The sequence below is a fragment of the Lemur catta genome, chromosome 9 (assembly GCF_020740605.2).
Source record: "Lemur catta isolate mLemCat1 chromosome 9, mLemCat1.pri, whole genome shotgun sequence".
Lineage (NCBI taxonomy): Eukaryota > Metazoa > Chordata > Mammalia > Primates > Lemuridae > Lemur > Lemur catta.
Genome location: NC_059136.1, coordinates 33,950,604 through 33,969,907, shown reverse-complemented (window position 1 = coordinate 33,969,907; position 19,304 = coordinate 33,950,604). Strand labels below are relative to the sequence as shown.

The window sequence follows — 19,304 nt, the reverse complement described above, 5'->3', positions numbered from 1 at the left end:
ACTGTGACATATGACTGCCTGAAAAGGTAGTGACTCCAGTAAATAGTGAGAACTCTTGTTACAATATTATGTTCCAATTTGGAATCCACATTTAAAGAAGGATATAGAAAAGTTTAGGGAGATCAAGAGATGATTAAAGGGGTAGAAAATGGAAACTTTGAAGATGAGTTAAAGGCAGTACTTAGTCCAGAGGAGAGAAGGCCAGGGGGTAACTTAATAACCATCTTCATGTACAGGAAGGTTGTTATGGGGAAGGCTGGGCAGCTGTTTTCCATTTGCACAGAGAAAAAGAAATGTACTTAAATTGCAGAAGAAGATTTGGGCCAGACATAAGAAAGAACTTCCCAAGCTTAACTTGATTATGCATAATAAGAGGTTTCAGGTTTCTTAAGTAAAGAAAACTCTATCTTTGAAAAATTTAAGAATTTTTAGACACTATTCACGTTTGAATGTGGCAGAGGGTTACCCTGATTTCTTACTCTTCCCAAATCTAGGTTTCTCTGGTGTTTCTGAACCTTACCAACAGACACAACCAAGCAATACCTATAAAATCTTAAAAAAAGTAAAAGCCACTCAGCTCTGTATTAACTGCATTCAGGGAAGTTATTAATAAAATAGCATCACTCATCTCTCATTTTTAAGTAGGAACTATTTCAAAGTATTTTGCTGGAAAACTTCTGACAAGGGTTTTATACAGTTTAGGTCATTCCATGTTTGACCCACAACTTCAATGGTGATGACACATGATGTTTATTCTCTTAGAAAGTTTGTCAAATCTACTGGACTGACATTTGCCACATTCACACGAATCACATTTAACAGACATCTTGCCTATACACAGTGTTCTTCCCCAAACTGGGCTGCCAGTGAGGCATTTGACAAATGACCTATCATCCCAAATGTGACTATGAGGAGCAAAGAACCCAATTTTTGACTGTATAAGCAGCTGGTATATACAGCATGGAGCCTACGAGTACCAGAAAGGGAAGTGGTATGTTGAATCAAAGTCCAAGGACCAAGGCATCAGAAGCACAGAAATCACTACGGTAATAACAGCCATTCCAGATGTTTGTGTAACTTTCCAAAATTTCAAAGCACTTTCTCAATATTTAGTACTAATTTATAGGTATATTGATTAAAGAAGGTATAATCTTTCCTGGGGTTTCGGCAGACTAAAATCAAAGTAAAACTAAATGATTTGCCCTGGGCTACACCATAGTGGAACAGTTTAGGAAATGCTTTCATATTGTTTAAGTACAGGAGGGAAAAAAGGAAAAAAAAAAAAATCAGGGAGAAGAAAAACTCAGGAAACATCTATGTATTGAGTCCTTGCTATTGATGATTCCTGTCTTGCTCAGAATAAAAACCACAGCCTAGACCAGGACATCCAGGTACCAGCCTGTCCTGTCCAGTCTGTTTCTCCCACGGCTGCTGGTCCTGCCTGCTGCTACACACTCCTGCACGCCCCTGTTCACTCCCTCAGCTCCCTCACCTCTCTCAGCAGTCAGCACCTCCTCCAAGGTGGCCAGTTCCAGCCTCTTAAGCCCTGCTGCATTCTCTTCCTGGCTCTTATCACTCTTTATTTGCTTCTTGTCTGTCTTTCCATTAAGGGCACTCATTTTGCACACTAAGATGTGTCTGGCATACTCAATAAATATTTATCAAGTGAATGAATGACTGCATTCCAGGCACCTTTCATATACTATCTCATGTACTACCTGTGAGGAAACTCTCTTTAGTTTCTTTTACTAAATGAAGAAATGGAAGCACGGAGAGGTTAATCAAGTAACATTTCTAAGCTCTCCCAGTAAGGAAGTAGTTTGGCTGGATCAGAGCCCCCACTCCTCTTCTGCGTCCACTGTGCAGTACAACTTGGAAGGACAGTGCTATGATATACCTCAGGGAATAACAGCTGGATGCCCCAGCACATGAGAATATCTCCTCCTGAGAGGAGAAAGGGTTACCACTAAAATGGAGCACAGGTTTCAAAGATTAACTTCTATTTTAATATCGTCTTGGGTTATTTGATTCTTCCAAGTACTTTTTATAATTGATGAAAAGAGAAATTTTAGAAGCCTATTTTAAATTCCTATGGACTTACTCATTTGACATACATTTATTAAGCCTTTACCACATTCCAAGCACATGTGAAAAACATGAAGTCCATGCTATCAAGCAGCCATGACAAACAGACCTGATCATGTACCTAGAATGTGCCTGGTGCCCTGGGGAGCCTGGGGGTCTAAGCTTAAGAGTTTGTGCCAAGGACTTGGGCAAGACTCCACAGAGGCAGCCTCAACCTTCAGTGAGGACGGAGTATAAGCAAGCCAGAAGAGTGGGAAGAGCAAGGAGAAGATGGTACCAAGGCCTGGGGCATGACAGGGGACATGCAGCAGCAGGCGATATGGAGCAGAGAGGAGTGGGGCACTAAGGAATTCACGCTCCCTTCCGGGATCTCTGGCAGCCTACTGAAGGAAGTTAAGCAGGAGAGCAACCAATCAGACCCACGCTTCAAGGGGTGGCTGGGGGAGGAGACAAGGCGAGGCTGAGAGATTAAAGCAGATGATCACTGATGACAGCCTGAATTAAAGCTATGGCAGTGGCATAGGGGACGCAAGATATAGCTAAAAACAGAGGTTTCTAATAGACCATTCCACAAGTAAACTCTATATAGTATGAGTTACCCAGCACAGGGGCTGGAGTGGTGAGTGGAGGGAGGGATACAATGTACCTGAAGGCTCTCTTGAGCAGTATCTCTTTCAAAAGCTATAGGTGTTTCTACTCCAAATACAGTTAGGATGCCTTTCAAATATGAAGATTTTTATGGCTGTTCCTGAAACTCCCAAGTTATCCCTCTACAGATTTTACTTTTCATTAAAATAATGCATACTCACTGAAGAAAAATTAGTAGCCAGAGAGAGTGCAAAGAAGCAGCCAAACATTTCTTTTTAACACCATTTCTACACCCAGCAATTACCATTGCCAATACCTTGGTTTTAGTAAAATATGTGACACTTGTTTAAAAAAATGCATTGTATGTATCACTCTGTAAGCTGCTTTTTTTTCAATATTATACACAGATGTGTTTATTTTACACACACACACACACACACACACACACACACACACACACACAGAATAAGGGCAAATCTATTCAAGTTTTTGATGTTTCAACTAGGGACACTCTGGGTACGTTCCTTGAACAGAAGTGATGAGGATATTATTCCTCTGACATAATGGTCTGCCACCCAAAACAGAAACTGGCCGTACAGCTAGGAAAGTCCCCAGAAATCTACGTAGAAATGCATGCAGAAACAGAATGAGTCAATTCTCATTAATGTTTGTGCATCTCCTGAAAGAAAACAAATACCACACATTTGTCCTTAGACAGCTTAGTGTGCACCATGGTACAGTGTTTTTGCTGGAAGTGTTAAGTTGTTAGCACAGGCATATTTCTCAGTTAGCAGAAAACAGCTGCTACTGGAATTAGTATCCAGAAATGAAATTATTTCTTCCCATTCTACTGAATTGCTCTGTTTCACAAATACGATGCGAACAACATTAATTACCTGGGAAATAAGCCAGACTCAGCCAGGCTGAGGCTGATGTGTGGAAAGAGGTAAAAATAAAATAATAAAGCTTTCTTCACACCCTATGGTAATGCTTGGAAACAGCTGCTCAGACCATTATGGTCATTTCAAAATTTTCCTTCAATAAATATTTACATACCTACCATGCCCTAGAGGAACATATGTATTTGGCATGTAATCAACCACAATAACCCCCCGGCAAGAAATTAAGGTACATGACCACCTAACACTGCAAAGATCTTATCTAAAACATTTTAGTGCATTAAAACTACTGGCTTTTGCAAGGTATTTTGGTTTATTTGTGGCGAGAGCAGGTTTTTTAAATTGAGCGCCTAAACTGCTAGGTACTTTATATACATTATATTATTTAATTCTTATAATAACTCTATGTGTTTAAGTACTATTACTAAACCCATTTCATAAATGAGAAAACCAAGGGTCAAGGAAGGTAAAGTAAACCAATCTATGTTTTACAGGAAGTAAAAGGCAAACCTGAACAAATCTGCCACTTATCACGCTGTTTCACTGTCAAGGCAAGCACTTGGAAAACTTGCAAAATCAGTCAAAATATCTTTATTGTTTTGCCTTTTCTGGTTCTTCCTCCCTCTTAAATGGCCAGTTCCCTCATTTTCCCTCTAGATCACTTAATGTGTCTGCTGAGAAGTCCCACCCATTCTCGACATATTCCAAATTCCAAACTTACTGTTCCTGTGGCCATAACTAAAGCTCCCCCATCCCTTTAGTGACCCTTCAGACAGCTAATAAGAGAAGTAGCTGATTGTCTAACTGAAGTATTAATAATTCATTCTAGAGTGTGGACAACTATGAATTCCCTTAACCCCTCCCAATCATTTTAACTATGGGACTAATTTCTAGTTGGCAGAATGTGTGTATGTGCAAGAAAGAAATATTTGAAAATGGAGCTTTCTAAGAAAATCTCATATATTGCAGTAAGAAACCTGTCACTTTACTTTTGAGAGTACGTTCCACTCTTGAATCAACATTACACAAAAAGAAAATGTAAAAAGAAAAAAAAGAGCTTATCAGAGCTCTGGATAAGACTTGGAGCTGATGTTACTGCAACTGATACGTAAGCTAGATATGATCCATTTAGGCATTTCCATAAACATTTCTTGAGTGCCTCCTACATGGTAGTATATAGAGCTTGGGCCAGTAAAAGAAGAATTTTTAAACTCTTATTTCCTATTTAACTACAATAGCTACTTTAATCCATGTTGTTATCCAACAAGAATTCATAAAACAAAAACTTTCTCACTTAGTGTATTTGTATGAAATGGATTAATTTGATAATAAAACACCTGAAATATGGTCTATGTTTTAAAAAAGCATTCTCATTACCTTTTATCACCTAACTGGGCTGTGAGTAGCTGAGACAAAAATGTGTAAGAGGCCCTCATACATAAAGGGCAGCTCATTAAAACAACGGTATCATTACCTTGACAAGTATGCAGCATTAACTTGTGCCAGGTTCTGTGATAAGCGTTTTACATATATTTACTCATTTAGTCCTCACAACCACCCTGCAAGTAAATACCTCTATTATTACCCCTATTTGACATATGAGGAAACCAAGCCACAAAAAGGTTAAATAACTTTGCCTTAAGGTTATAGCTAGTAACAGCAGAACATCAGGTGAACATAAAACATTTTTTTAGAAATCCATCATTTTTGGTATTGGGGAGGCTGGGTGGGAGGTGGCATGAAAACTGATTTCAGACTGCAGGTTTTTGTTTTGTCCCTTTGAATTTGTAAAAATCAGTATTTTCTTTAGTCTTTTTACCCCTTAAGAACCAATCACAAATACTGTAATGAAATGGCCACACTTTCTGAATTTGTGGGTTCTAAATTAACGAGGTTTTGCTCTACTCATTTTTCTAGTAGAATTACAGAGTCACATGGGAAGCACACAGAACGACATGCACTATGTCAGACCTCCAAGGCAAGGTTTAAAAACCTTAACCCTCATAAGCTGTGAGGCCTGTGGTTTTGATCTCTAACCTCTTTTATATTTTAATTCTTCAATTTTTTCCTCCCTTTTTCATTTATGAAACAGGTTCCTTGCAGGAGTTTCCTCCAATTTCTGTTCAACATGAAAGCAGGAGAGACTTATCTGGCAAGTCCTCAAATCTTAGGCAGCATAAGCAATGTGACACCCTTGTTATTCCAGAGGATTTACCAAAAGAAGAAATCAAGGCTGTGATGCCTACTGCTCTCTGAAGTGCAAATGAGAGACTGTTATAAAATACCTGGCTTTAACGGAGCCACACTGTGGGGACTGAGGCTCCTGAGAGTTTGGGCTGTGTGGAGCAATGCAATATTCTCTTAATTTAGGAAAGCAATTTATCCATACTATAAAGTACACGTTAGAATGGAGAAAAACCCCAAAATTTTTGAGGCAATCGGACCTGAGTTTGAGTCTAGGCCAAGGTATCCACTAACAGGGCCATGAGCAAGTACATTAGCCCTTCTGATCTCAAATTATCTCACCATGAAAAGGGAAAATAATGCCATCTTTGCTGTTACAATGAACTAAGGCAATGTATGACAAATGTCTTGTGCTCCACTTCTAAGTGGGAGGTATCACATGCTCTGGAATTCAACTTCTTGAGTTCAAATCTGGTTCCAGAACCTAATGATTATGTAACTTTCAGACTTTTTCCCAATAAAACTAGAGATATAACAGCTATTCCCTCATGAGAGTATTATGAAAGTTAAATGGGAAAACATATGTAAAGTGCCTAGCATGGAGGGAGCGCTCAATAAATGTCAGTTACTATCTTTATAGTTACTACTCCCCAAATATCTCCTCTGATGGTGTCCACTGATGTAGACAGTAGCTGATACACAAAATTCTGCTGTTATCAATTTCACTTTAGATTAAGGCAGTATTCCTTGTTAAAATGCAACCAGCTCTGGGAGAGTTACTCGTTAAATCACTAAGGCTCAAACAGAACACCAGATCCTGTCTAATATGAAGGTTCTGGAGGAGTAAACTGAATGGGCGCGGGCCACTGGCAGTGCGGAGGGGAGCAGGGAGAGCCGAGGGATGCAACCCTGGTGAATGGGAAGACACAGCACACAGATGGAGGGGGCTCCAGGCAGACAGAGAACCAGAAGAGCAGTTCAACCCAGTAACTATAGGGACATAGAATACTGACACCAGCCTTGGAAGAAGCTTAGACCTGCCCATTGCTTCCATTTAACTGCTTCATCTATTATTAAAAGGGTACTCAACTAGAATAATGGACGTGGTGAGAATTACACTTCCAACTGACCAAGCTCTGACTGAGGCCGACAAGCTGGTTCACTAACTTTACACACATCACTCACTGCCATTGGCTGCAGGTTTCTAGGTTATATACCCCTTCCTTTCTCATCTCTCTATATTATAAAATGGCCAAACAATGGTAGAGCGGCCTAGTGGTCCTTGGCTCTGGCTGAACATTAGAATAACCTGGGAAGTAGTACTTGGGCTTTGTCTCTAGATGAATTAAGTCAGAACCTGTGGGGGTGGAACCAGATGATGCCGATGTCAGGTCTGAGAATCACTGGATTCATTTAGCCAACTGCAGCCTTTTCCTATCACTTGTAATGGTTCATCCAGATGCAACTGATGAGGGTTTTCGCCTGCAATAAACTCTATACTGATGCTGCTAATATGTAATCTTGGCATTTAAATAGTGAAAAGATGACCCTTCACTAGGACTCAAATACAGTAAAAATTACTGCTGCATGTATTATTTAGAAGAACAAACAACTTGTAGGTTGCAAGCAGATAGATTTCTAAACTTACATTTTATAGAACTTGTATTTGTGAAGCCCTCTAAGAAGCATTAATGCTCTGGATAGGACTGAAAAACAATAGTTCTTGGGAAATGTCCACAGATCCAAAGAGCCCAAGGAGAGGGAGAGACATATTAAATGCTTGCTTTAGTGAAATGCCCTGGAAGGTGAAACAGCTGCTGTTAACCCCTAACAGGCAGAAATTAAATTTCCATGAGAATAGGTACCCCAAACCATCTTTATAAAGTATATTGAGGGGTACAGGAAAGAGCAACATAAAAGAATTCAAATAAACCACATTTAAAATGAAAGTAATAACACATTAGAGAAGATAAGGAGTAATAATAATAATAGCTGACATTTACTCAGCACTAATTCTGCCCCACATCCTGTTCTAATTATTTATAATCAATGAACTCATTTAATCTTTACAACCACCTATGGATTAGGCACTATTAATAGCCCCATTTTATTTAGACAGAAATCCTCACTAGAGATTCAGTGTCAGCACTGGAATTCAAACCAGGCAGTCTGGTCCCAGGTTCTAGATGCTGTGATCCTACCTCAGCTCACTGAGATGATAACAACTATTGCAGTCTTTAGATTCAAATATAAATTCGGAGAATCCCTGTAATACCTTCATGACCAGTACTCCTCCTTCTCAGAATCCTTTACAGCCATCTCTACCCTAAGATGCTGTGATAGATTCAAGGAGTTTCAAGGTAGGGAGTTTCATTCCAAAGAACTAGCATTCATGAAACTTTCAAAGACCTAACATCAATCTGGCCTGTGAGGAAAGGTCTATAATGCAGTAGAGAGAGGCTCTGGGGTTTGAAAACTGGTCAAGCTGTTTATAAACTGCATGACCCTGGGTATAGGATTTAATCTTTGAGCCTCATCTCTAAAATGCAGATTCATTAAAAAAGTATTCACTGAGCACAAACTGCATGTCAGGCAACGTGTTAGGTACTGGGAATTCAAAGATGAGTAAGGTGGTCCCCCATCTCCTGGGAACTTCCAACTGGTGAGAAATGAAGATAGTGACATCTATCTTGTAGGACTATCTAGAAGATCAAGTGGAGGGCATATGCTAAGTTCTCAATAAACTGTAGTTTTCCTTCTTTTTTCAACCCATCATTTAAACAGTATGTGACACTGAGGTATAAACTCGGGCAGTAAGGATTTTTTGAAGTATATAGCTTCTTATACTTTTGAAATTAATTTTTTAGGATTATTACAATAAAGTAGTACTTCAACTATAATTCGTATATTTTCCTTTTGTTATAATTTGTTTTATCGTATCTATACTATAAGGCTTTTAGTTATAAAAAAGGAAAAGCAAACAATTCAAAGGTATAGAAATCTATTTATGATGATTTAGTGGCTTGATATAAGTTTCTTTATTCTTAAGTTTTGAGGTTGACTAAAATGTTTGCTGTAGGTTTGTCAGAATTAATACTTTGAAATGAAAGCATCTAACACTGTGTTTAAAACATACTAGATGGTCCATCACTGCTGTCATTATTATTATTGTGATAGCATATTCAGAGATTGGCACTGAATTTGATTCCTACAGTCCTGCGTTACTTTGGATAGTAAATTAAAAAGAAAACAATTTATGTCTTTGAACAGATATGTGAAAAGCAATGAATTCATGGGTGAAATCTTCCAAGGGTGGGCTGCAAATCTTTAGGTGTACATAGAAATGCGTTTCTCCCTAGGATGGTAAGCTGGGGAGATGAACGGCCCCTGGGGGAGATCTTGCTGGGGTAGTCAAGCCAACAGACCCGCACCATTAATCTAAACTCATTGGTAGCTTTCTCATGAATCACTCTAGTAAGAACAATTTGCAAAGGTGACACTGATTGAGCCCTTTAAGCCCATATGTTCAGGGGTCCCAAACAAAGGCCCCAAGTTTTCTGACAACAAAGCCTCTTTCCTCCACTTTTTCAAAGATCACTGAATCCCTTTATATTTTTCTCAGAAAACTGCTGGCCCTAATTTCAACCTAATTCTAAGTAATCAATGGTGTTTACAAGGTCAGGAAAAACCAGCTAGAACTGGCTACAGAGACCCTTTTATGGGGGCAGGAGTGTGATTACAAGTGATATAACTAGCAGCAAAAAAGTCTGATCTAAAGCCAATGATAAGTGGGGAGCAAAACAACATGAATCACTGGGAGGGAATCAGAACCTGGGGGAGAAAGCCATTTTTCACTGGGCCGCTCTGGGGGAAGGAGCGTTCCGATGTTTCTAGCAGGAGGAGCTGCTTGTCAAAAGATTTCAGTTTTGCCAACAACATTCAACGAACTAACAGTGATAGCAATAGTAACTATTAACAGTGCCCATGCACAGCATGTCATCTCATTGAATCCTCATATGATCTTTAGAAGTTAAATATTTTTCTCAAGGTCATATAGTAAATGGAAAAGCTGGGATTCGGACTCAAATCTGACAGATGCCACAGTCCATTCTCTTAGCCACTAAACCATGTGGGCAGTGTGATATTTGTTGTTAATTAGAGCCTTAAGAATGCATTTAAACAGTTGGCTTGGCTACAATAATGTGTTCTGGCAGGAAGGAAAACGGAGGGAGAAGATAATTTTTTTTAAAAATTTTTTTAGCACATTGCCCAAGGTCATATAACTAGTAAGCAGTGCTGTTGATTCACCAACTATGTGATCTCCCATCACTCTGCACTGTCTTCCACAGCAGATTCCTAAGAAAAGTTAATAGAATGTGATAAGGCCATTATATAACTTGTCGAAATGACTGTTGAGGACTGTTACAGCCAGACAATTCTAAGGGAAGAGCTTTCTAGCTGAAGGTATAGACAGTTAGGGTACACATGGTAAATTATGGACTAAAAACTTATGATCTATGTGGTCAAATGGTCTGAAATTTTCACTCTAGCACACACAGGTAACTGTGTATGGAATTAAACATAAGCAGGTGAAAATTATCTAATGTTCCACCTGTGTATCTTTGATGCCTTGCCAGCACATGGCAGAATGAAAGCTTAATAAAAGACTGCTGAATAAATGAATATGTTAGACAGTCTCAATCGTAATTACTAACTGATCCAAGTCTGTGGGCAGGATTTCTGATACCAGATGGATGGCTGGTCACAACTGGTATGATAGTTTAAAATCTCCCCTGGGCTGTCAGAGGGAAACTGAAGACCTCTGAGGAATCACCACAAGCGTGCTGGGGGGCTGGGGGTAGGGGAATAAACAGAGATGATGCAACTGCTCAAGTTTCATAAAGGACAACAATCTTTAAGATGCATGCAATCATCTGCCACGAAGGACTTGGCCACAAGTGCACACTGAGAACCTTCTATGGTCAAGTTCTGTATGAGAGGCTAAAGACAGAGAGATGAACAGGATTAGGTAAATGCCAGGGGGGAACTCGCAGTCCAGTAGGACAATGGGTTCTGCAGGAAGAGAGAGAGAGAAAGGTCATATAGACTAATGTCAGACAGACCCAAGTTTAAATTTCCAGTTGTGCCAGTTACTAACCAAGTTATAGCTCTTATTTGTGCTTTAGTTTCTTAATCTGTAAAATGAAGGTTATAATACCCCATGGGGTGTCAGGAAGATTAAGTAAAATAAATTTTATGAAGGTAAGTGATACTTCCGTTTTCTTGATAGAAATCTAAACTCAGCTGTAAGTAATGAAAAACTGCCAATGTAATAAATGCTCATCCCTCTTTTCTACTATCCTGTTAGCAATTAATTGCTTATCATAACTCAAGGACACCACTTGGCAAAGGATACTGTAAGTTAACAATGAGCTTCTTCTCTAAGTTGAGGTTACTTGGTTAAAGCAGGCATATTTTAAAAGACTCTTGGCACATACTTTGCCACTCCATTCCTCTTTGATACATCTTCCACTATAACCTTTGCATTTTTAAGAATTAAAAACAATTTTTTGCTAGTTTTAAAAGGGTAAAACTATGTACTTCTTTGACTACCACCAAGGTTGAACATTTTTACATAATTTCCTACATTATTTTGTCATTCAAAGAACATCCTCTGCCATCTTTATAAATCAGTCAACCAGGTTTTTCAGAACAACCAGTATTTCCCCAAAGATAAGATTATAAAATCAAACAATACTTGATTCAGTTTGAGGGAACAACAACAACAAAAAAGTTTCTGGTGGTGCCCCAGAATGATGCAGACCACCACAGGACAAGATAAAGCCAATTTTTTTTTGTTGTAAAAAAATACCCTAAACTATATGACCCAAATGTGTATATTAAACACATTTTAGTAAAATTTCACTGTTGGCTACATTACTTCATGTGCTTCCGGGTCCTTGAGGGCAGAAAGCATGACAAATGAGAAGGGTAAATTAATAGACACACTTACTGTGGCATGTGAGATGGTCAGAATCCCATTCTTGACGGCACACTTTCTTCTCTGCCATACTTTCCGGATCCTAAGGAGCAAGTCAAACACAACTAGATGTAGTAGCTGATTCATTCTGAGACATGCAATTATATAGTGTGAAACATAATAATAATTACAAAAAACCTCCCATGCCAAAACACAACCCCCTAAAACAAAATTCTGGGTGCCTTTTATTATCCCAGGTGGGAGGTAATTCAGACAAGTAGACATGTGCAGAATGGTCATTATAGCACTGTTTTTGATAGTGAAAACAAGAAATAGAAATAATAAAAATTTAACAGCAGGAAAATGAATAAATGAATTTTAGTTACCACACTGATAAAAGCATTCTTCTCTGGGAAGGGGGCCCAGACCTATATTAGGGGCGGTGTTAGCAAGGGGTTTTTAACCATATCTGTGAATCTTTGATAAGAAGGCTGTATTAATCAATTGCTTCTATAATTAATAATTGATTTTAAAAAATTGAGAACATAACTCAAGAGGTCTGCCACACAAGGAAGAGTGGGGATGGGGTTGCCTCAGTATACAGAGAAAGTAGCTTAGGGTGTAGGGTTCAAGAATGTATCATCATCATTTTGGGTAACTTGTACACTTCCCCTTTAGGGGTCTTCCAGGACCAAAACGATGCCTCAGAGAACTGTTCCTGATTCATATAGCAAAGTAAATAGTGGACAAACCATTCTCAAGTAGTTGTGAGTCATATACATTTTGAAAAATTTGATTTGATGATGAAGGACGGAAAAAGCCAAACAGAACTAATTTCAGCTTGGAAAAGTTTTTTCTGTGCACGAAACTCCAGGCACAGGAAAGAGACTACATGTGTGGCAGATCCACAAATGCAGTAGTTGAGACCACTTCCATCAGGTAAATAGAACTGGGCAGGGAACAGGGATTCCCTAGGCTGGGAGAGGGCTTCATAGGCCTTCTATTGCCATGGAAACAAATGACGTTAGAGGAGATCACTGTGGTATCCCAGACATTTAAAACAATACCAACTCTTGTTTTTCTTTTCCTTCTTAAATTAGTCCTATAAGAAAACTGCCACAATGCAATATAAAACCAATTCTAAGCACAGATAATATTGTATATGTAACTGCTAGAAGCACAGTTTGTTCCAAAGCATGCTTCACAGAGAGAAACACAAATTTGACACCATCTCACCAAATGCAAATTGAACAGACTGGTCAAAATGCTAGTCTCCTCAGGAGGTAATTTAGAACCACTAACTGAAGAACCATCCTCAAATCACAGCTAAATCACATACTTTCATCTGGATGTATTGACCAGAGAAATGTCTGATTAGAAGTATTATCTGTCAAAAAATAATCATAGCTGCATTTGGTTAATATAACTAACTCTCTGCAAGTAGTTTTGCATCCCATGTTACCCTCACAAAAGCCTGTTAATATAGGTGAGGTATCCCTGTACACACTAAGCCAAAACCAGTGTCATCCTTCTCTTCCAACACATTTTTAAATATTAAACAACCAACCTAATAATCAAATTATTTGACCTTGAGGAATAGTTTGAAACCTCTGTTTAGTCACTTTATTTAAGTCTTTATTCATTAGTTTTTCTTACACCTGTATATTATGGAAACACAATACAAAACAAAAAAACCATATTCTCTTGCACTGGTAATAAAGCCAAGGAAACTAAAATAAAAGCATTACTCTTTTTGGTTAACAGAAATTGCTAATGATCGTAAGAAAGGGAATAATCTCAAGATACATATACCCTTGCACAGTTCAAACTAGCAGCACCCAATCTTTGTGAACTCTTTGATAGCCTTCATTCCCGAGACTTCCACGGACTAGCCTCAGTTGCTGTGGTCTCCCCTTTCTGTACTGAAAGCTTTATGGATGCTTGAATCTGCGTAGCTCTTGAATGGACATACCAAGGATTTCTGCCATCTGGTGTTCACTGAGAGTGCCACCCGCAATTACCAGTTATGCCACGCTCTAATCTCAGAATTCATGAAAAGAAATTTTCTATTAGAAAGTGGCCTTTTATAATTAAACAAGTACCAATTTTTATGCTAGATCACTTGAGCTTTGATCCCAACACCATCGCCGACTATCTACGTGACTTTGTTCATTGTCACTTGACCTCTTGGAGACTTACTTTCCTTATCTGTATCGTGAAGATATAATAATGTCCACTGTCTTACATGTAATGAGAAAACATAATAAAGCAATTGTTCCTTTGCTTCTCAATAAATGCCTTTGGGCCTTAAAGTTTTAAAATTATTAAAAAAATTTTTTAATTGTTTTCAAATTATATAACAATCCTTTAAGTGGCCGGGCACGGTGGCTCACACCTGTAATCCTAGCACTCTAGGAGGCTGAGGTGGGCGGATTGTTTGAGCTCAGGAGTTCAAGACCAGCCTAAGCAAGAGCGAGGCCCCGTCTCTACTAAAAAAAAAATAGAAAAAAATTATATGGACAGCTAAAAATATATATAGAAAAATTAGCCAGGCATGGTGGCACATGCCTGTAGTTCCAGCTACTCAGGAGGCTGAGGCAGGAGGATCGCTTGAGGTCAGGAGCTTGAGGTTGCTGTGAGCTAGGCTAATGACACGGCACTCTAGCCTGGCCAACAGAGTGAGACTCTGTCTCAAAAAACAAACAAATAAACAAAAAAACCCAATCCTTTAAGTAACAAGGAACATTCCAAAACTAGGGTCAAAAATTACTAATGCATTTTACCATCTCTCCTGCTGCAACTTACCATCTTTTCTGCTGCTCACCCACCCTACCATCATCTCCCATCTGGGCTTCTGAAGCAGCATCCTAACTGCTCTTACACCCTACAGTCATTCTTGGCATGGTATCCAGAGAGAACCTTTTAAAACATGTCACATTATGTCACTATTCTGTTCAAAATCTTCTGATGACTCCTCACCTCTTTCAGTGGCTCCCTGGCCCTCTGACCTATGACCTCTCAGCTCACTCACTCCATTCCAGCTATGCAGAACTCCTGGGTATTGATCACCATGAGAAGCATGCTCCTGGCTGTTCCCTCTTCTCTGTGTAGACTGTTCTCTCACTTCCTTCAGGTCTTTGCTCAAACATCACCCCAATAAAAGTCTTCCGTGACCACCTGTATGACAGCAAGAACCACCTTCACCCACTACACTATCTGCCTCTCTTGGCCTTGCTTTATCCTTCTCCATAGAAAGATATCTCTTGGGCAGGGCACAGTGGCTCACGCCTGTAATACTGGCACTCTGGAAGGCCGAGGCAGGAGGATCACTTGAGGTCAGGAGTTCAAGACCAGCCTGAGCAAGAGCGAGACTCTGTCTCTACTAAAAATAGAAAGAAATTAGCCACACAACTAAAATATATAGAAAAAATTAGCTGGGCATGGTGGTGCATGCCTGTAGTCCCAGCTACCAGGAGGCTGAGGCAAAAGGATCACTTGAGCCCAGGAGTCTGAGGTCGCTGTGAACTAGGCTGACGCAATGGCACTCTAGCCTGGGCAACAGAAAGAGACTCTGTCTCAAAAAAAAAAAAGAAAAAAGAAAAAGAAAGATATCTCTAATTTCCATCTGACCTACAATATATTTACTTATTTTTTGTCTAGTTACCCCTTTAGAACGTAGGCTCTATCAGGGTAAGGACTGCCTTTTGTTCAACGCTATATTCCTAGGGCCTAGAAGAGTGAGTCTTAGACATATGGCAGGACTCTCAAAAGACATTTGTTGAATCATCAGTAGAATGATGAGCAAAACATCATCAAAATATTTGTAAGAGAAATATTTGCAATTTTAAATACAAATGCAAATAAAGTACAACAAAAAAGGTATATGTTGTAGACAAAGGCAATAAACACATATCCCCAAGCAATCAGAAAACAAGGAGCTTTCTTTTTAAAAAATGATGACACTTAGTAAAGGGAATAGTCAAGATTCTACTTAGGCACTTACTGTGAGGCAGAATCAACTGGTCAAGTAACAGAAAGAAGGCCCAGGTGGCAGGACCAGGGGAGAAGGCAGTACAAGATGAGGCTGGAGAGGAAGGCAGGGGCGAGATGCTACATGCAATGGAAGCCACCAGGAATTTTAAGCAGAGGAATGACATCATATGCTTTATGATTTCTAAAAGACCACTCTGAGTGCTCTGCTGAGGTGAACTGGAGGGAAAAAAGCATGAGTGACACAGAGACCAGTTAGGAGGCTAGTGAAATAGCCCAGGAGAGATGGCGGTAGCTGATCCTAGAGCAGAGGCCACGGAGATGGCAAGAAGTGTACAATTTTTAGGGTTAGAAATGGAAGGGCTTTTGTCAGATTGGCTGTGATTTAAGAGAAAAAGGGGAGTCAAGGGTCACCCCCAAGGTTGGGCAGCCTGATGGGCATGCAGGCAAATAAAAAAACCTACAATGAATGAAAGCAGAGAGGTGGGTGGGTACGAGGTCAACGTGTTTGTTTCACGTGCCACCCAGTATTTGCCTTCCTAAAATTGTACGTTACAAGTCAGAGATGTCATTTACGGGCCACAGAACAATTACTGTTTCTTCTAAAGAGAACAAGTTAAATCTCAGACTTACTTGAAGAAAACCAGAGTGCTACAGTTCTGCAGTTAGTGCATTATAAAACTTCTAAGTGTGTTTTCCTATTTGAGAGGCTGGAAAAAAGTTCCTAGGTTAACAACATGCAGTCAGTGTGCTAATCCCACACTGAAAAATGGGCTGGGCTCATACATACCCATCACTTTTCTTCAGCAGGTATCCCTTCTTTTCACTGCCATATTCCTTATTGCCCTGGAGCTGATGCATGCTATATCCTCCTTGCCGGCTCTGTGAATCCTAGAAAAGAAAATCCACAAATTAAACAAAAACCAGAGACAATTCTCAAATCCTTGACTCTATTCTGCCACTGAGCCTTTGCTCACTGGTCTAGGTTTAAGAGAATTATGGAACTTTAAGAACTGGCTTGTTCTTGCCTTTATCTTGGAGGAGGAAAACAGGGCAGGTAGACAATTGCTAGAGTCACAAAACAAGTCCGAGGCAAAGCTGGGGTCCAGGTCTCCTATTCTAGTTCAGAACCCAGTTCTACTCTGAACTGAGTTCAAACAAACACACTTCATGTGTATGACTCCAACCAGTTCACACTAGCAGCAGAGGCAAACACAGGAAGGACTGAAAAAACTGAGGCGAACCACAAAACAAAGTCCATGCAACCTAAAGGTGTTCTTCCCTTAGGCTGCCCTTTTCTCCCTTCACATGTTCTGCTAAAATACCCACAAACACAAGGGGAACCTTCTGAGTGCGGTATTAACAATTATTATAAATTTCTTTTCTTGTAACTAACTAGTGCTCTGTAGAATAGACATATAACCATACTTTTAAGAAAACATTCATGGCTTTTCACATGGCAGCAAAAAGCATATGCTGTGGTGAAGGGGGTGTCAAGGGCCAAACCAACAACAAGATGCAAACACACCTGATTTAATACTAGCTCTCCACTGATACTTAACCATAGTTTCTAAGGACTGCATGACTAGAAACTGTCATTATATCATGAAAATATAAGAAATAAATGAGCAACGGTAAACTACAGAATGAGAATGTAGGTCTTTAGACATATGACAATTTTCACAGAAAGTATTGACTTACTCTCCTAGACTTCGATCAGGAAGGGCAAAAGCAACAGAGAAAAAAAGTAGAACATTTGAAAATATAGTTAATTTCATTGAAAATCTTATTGCCCATAATTTAAGTACTTTATATAATATACAGAGAAAACATCATTGTAAAGATAATTAATATGAGACAACGCATACACATGTATCACTAGATTCATGATAAACTTTGGGTGATGGGACAATAAAATATCTGAATATTTATCAGGTCTTTTAAATTTCAGATCATGTTGAGAGAGAACAGAAACAAAGCTGAATGTAAGAACATTAGGTATACACTTCACCAAGATAAAATGGTTGGCAAACTTCAAATATGTGTGTAGGGAATCAATACCTCAGTGAAACCCAAAATGAATTACTCAGAAAATCTCCTAAGAGCTAGAAGTTGCAGGAGGAGTCTTTGGGGCTTTTTTTTCCCCCTAAGGGAAGAGAATTTCATAAACATATCCAATTAATAAGCAACACCTTAAATGTGATGGTGACGAGGTAGGAAGCTCAATCACTCACTGGTCATTTACTGATGACTTGTGTACAGAATACCTTTAAGGCCAGGATGACGTCTTTTTGATATTCAGGATCCTTTTGGGCCAAATAGTATATGTTCAATTGAAAAAAAAATCTCTATGAAAAAGCACCTTTGTAAGGCTACTCTACACACGATGAATTCTGTGTTCAAAAGCACGTCTTGAACACCTCCTAAAAGCCAGGTATTGAAGACCCTGAATTGGATGCTCACACTGACATCACTGTCCTGCTCTTTTGTGTAGGTAACTGACAGCTTACTGTACACTTTTCCAGGCAAGTTGACTCATAAAACTCGAGTCTTTTTCTTAATCTGAGTAATTTCTCTGTTTATAACAGATCAGATTCCCTCCATCTGAAACACAGTATTAATCACCTGGGGAGGGGTGGGGTGTGAACTAGGATTTAGGAAATCTCTTGCAACATTCCCCCAAATGTTTACGTTTAATCAGGCCCCACAGATCTGAATTCCCTAGCACTATGGACTCAGGGACTAAGTCCTCCCTGACAGATATTTTCATGCTTTCTGGATGGGCTGAGAGACTGTACTAAAAAGTCAGGCATGCAAAAAGAGCAGCCTTTCTCTATATCTGTATCTCTAAAGACAGTTCCCAGCCAGTAATAACAGTCGTAACAAGGTTTGTTTTTTTTTTAAAGGAGGTAAATGTGGAGGATTATGTGTCCATAATCCTAAATAAAGAAAAATCAGGACAGAAAATTAGATCGGGTTGTAGGGAACTGCGGCATGGGACAGAACAAGAGGGAGGGATAAATGAAATCCACAGAGCCTTCTGCTTTAATTCAGTGAAACATGCATGAAAATTATTTAACTATGGATTTGGAGTCAGGGATCTCTGCCATACCTATACTTCCAAGGAACATTAAAAACAAAATCTAAAATCTCCTTGGATATAAATTCTTATTAAAAGAACAACCCTCTTCCTGAGAGCCCTTGTTACTAAACTAAACTTCTCTTCATCTGCCCACATAATTCCAAGGTTTTCCTGAATGCTTTAAAACTGTGTCTTTCTAATCTTAACCTTTGCTAACTTTTAAAATAAAAGCCTAAGTTTTAAAATAAAAGTACTTATCTATTTTAAACAATGATTCAGATGCTAACAACTTATAAAAACTGTTATATTCTGTAAATTTACCATTAAGGCATTACTTACATATGTTTATTACTAGCCTACATAACCTTAAATTCTGAATAACAAACTTAGACTGAATGGGTCTTGCTTTACATCAAATACACTTTTAAAGGTGAATAAGGTGGCTCTAAACTCTAGGACTTGAGCTCATTAAACTGAGCAGGAGGGAAGCTATATG

At 39.1% G+C, this 19,304-nt stretch overlaps 1 protein-coding gene across 4 annotated transcripts in view; it reads right to left on the bottom strand.

The window, feature by feature from the left end:
* Nucleotides 1-19,304, bottom strand: part of ASAP1 (ArfGAP with SH3 domain, ankyrin repeat and PH domain 1) — a 335,586-nt gene that overhangs the window by 63,385 nt on the left and 252,897 nt on the right. For all 4 annotated transcript variants that reach the window (XM_045561537.1, XM_045561534.1, XM_045561535.1 and 1 more), the window contains 2 exons: nt 16,517-16,617; nt 11,770-11,839 (listed from right to left, as the gene is read on the bottom strand). In XM_045561537.1, coding sequence (XP_045417493.1) covers nt 11,770-11,839; nt 16,517-16,617 — 171 coding nt within the window. The remainder of the gene's footprint in view (nt 1-11,769; nt 11,840-16,516; nt 16,618-19,304) is intronic.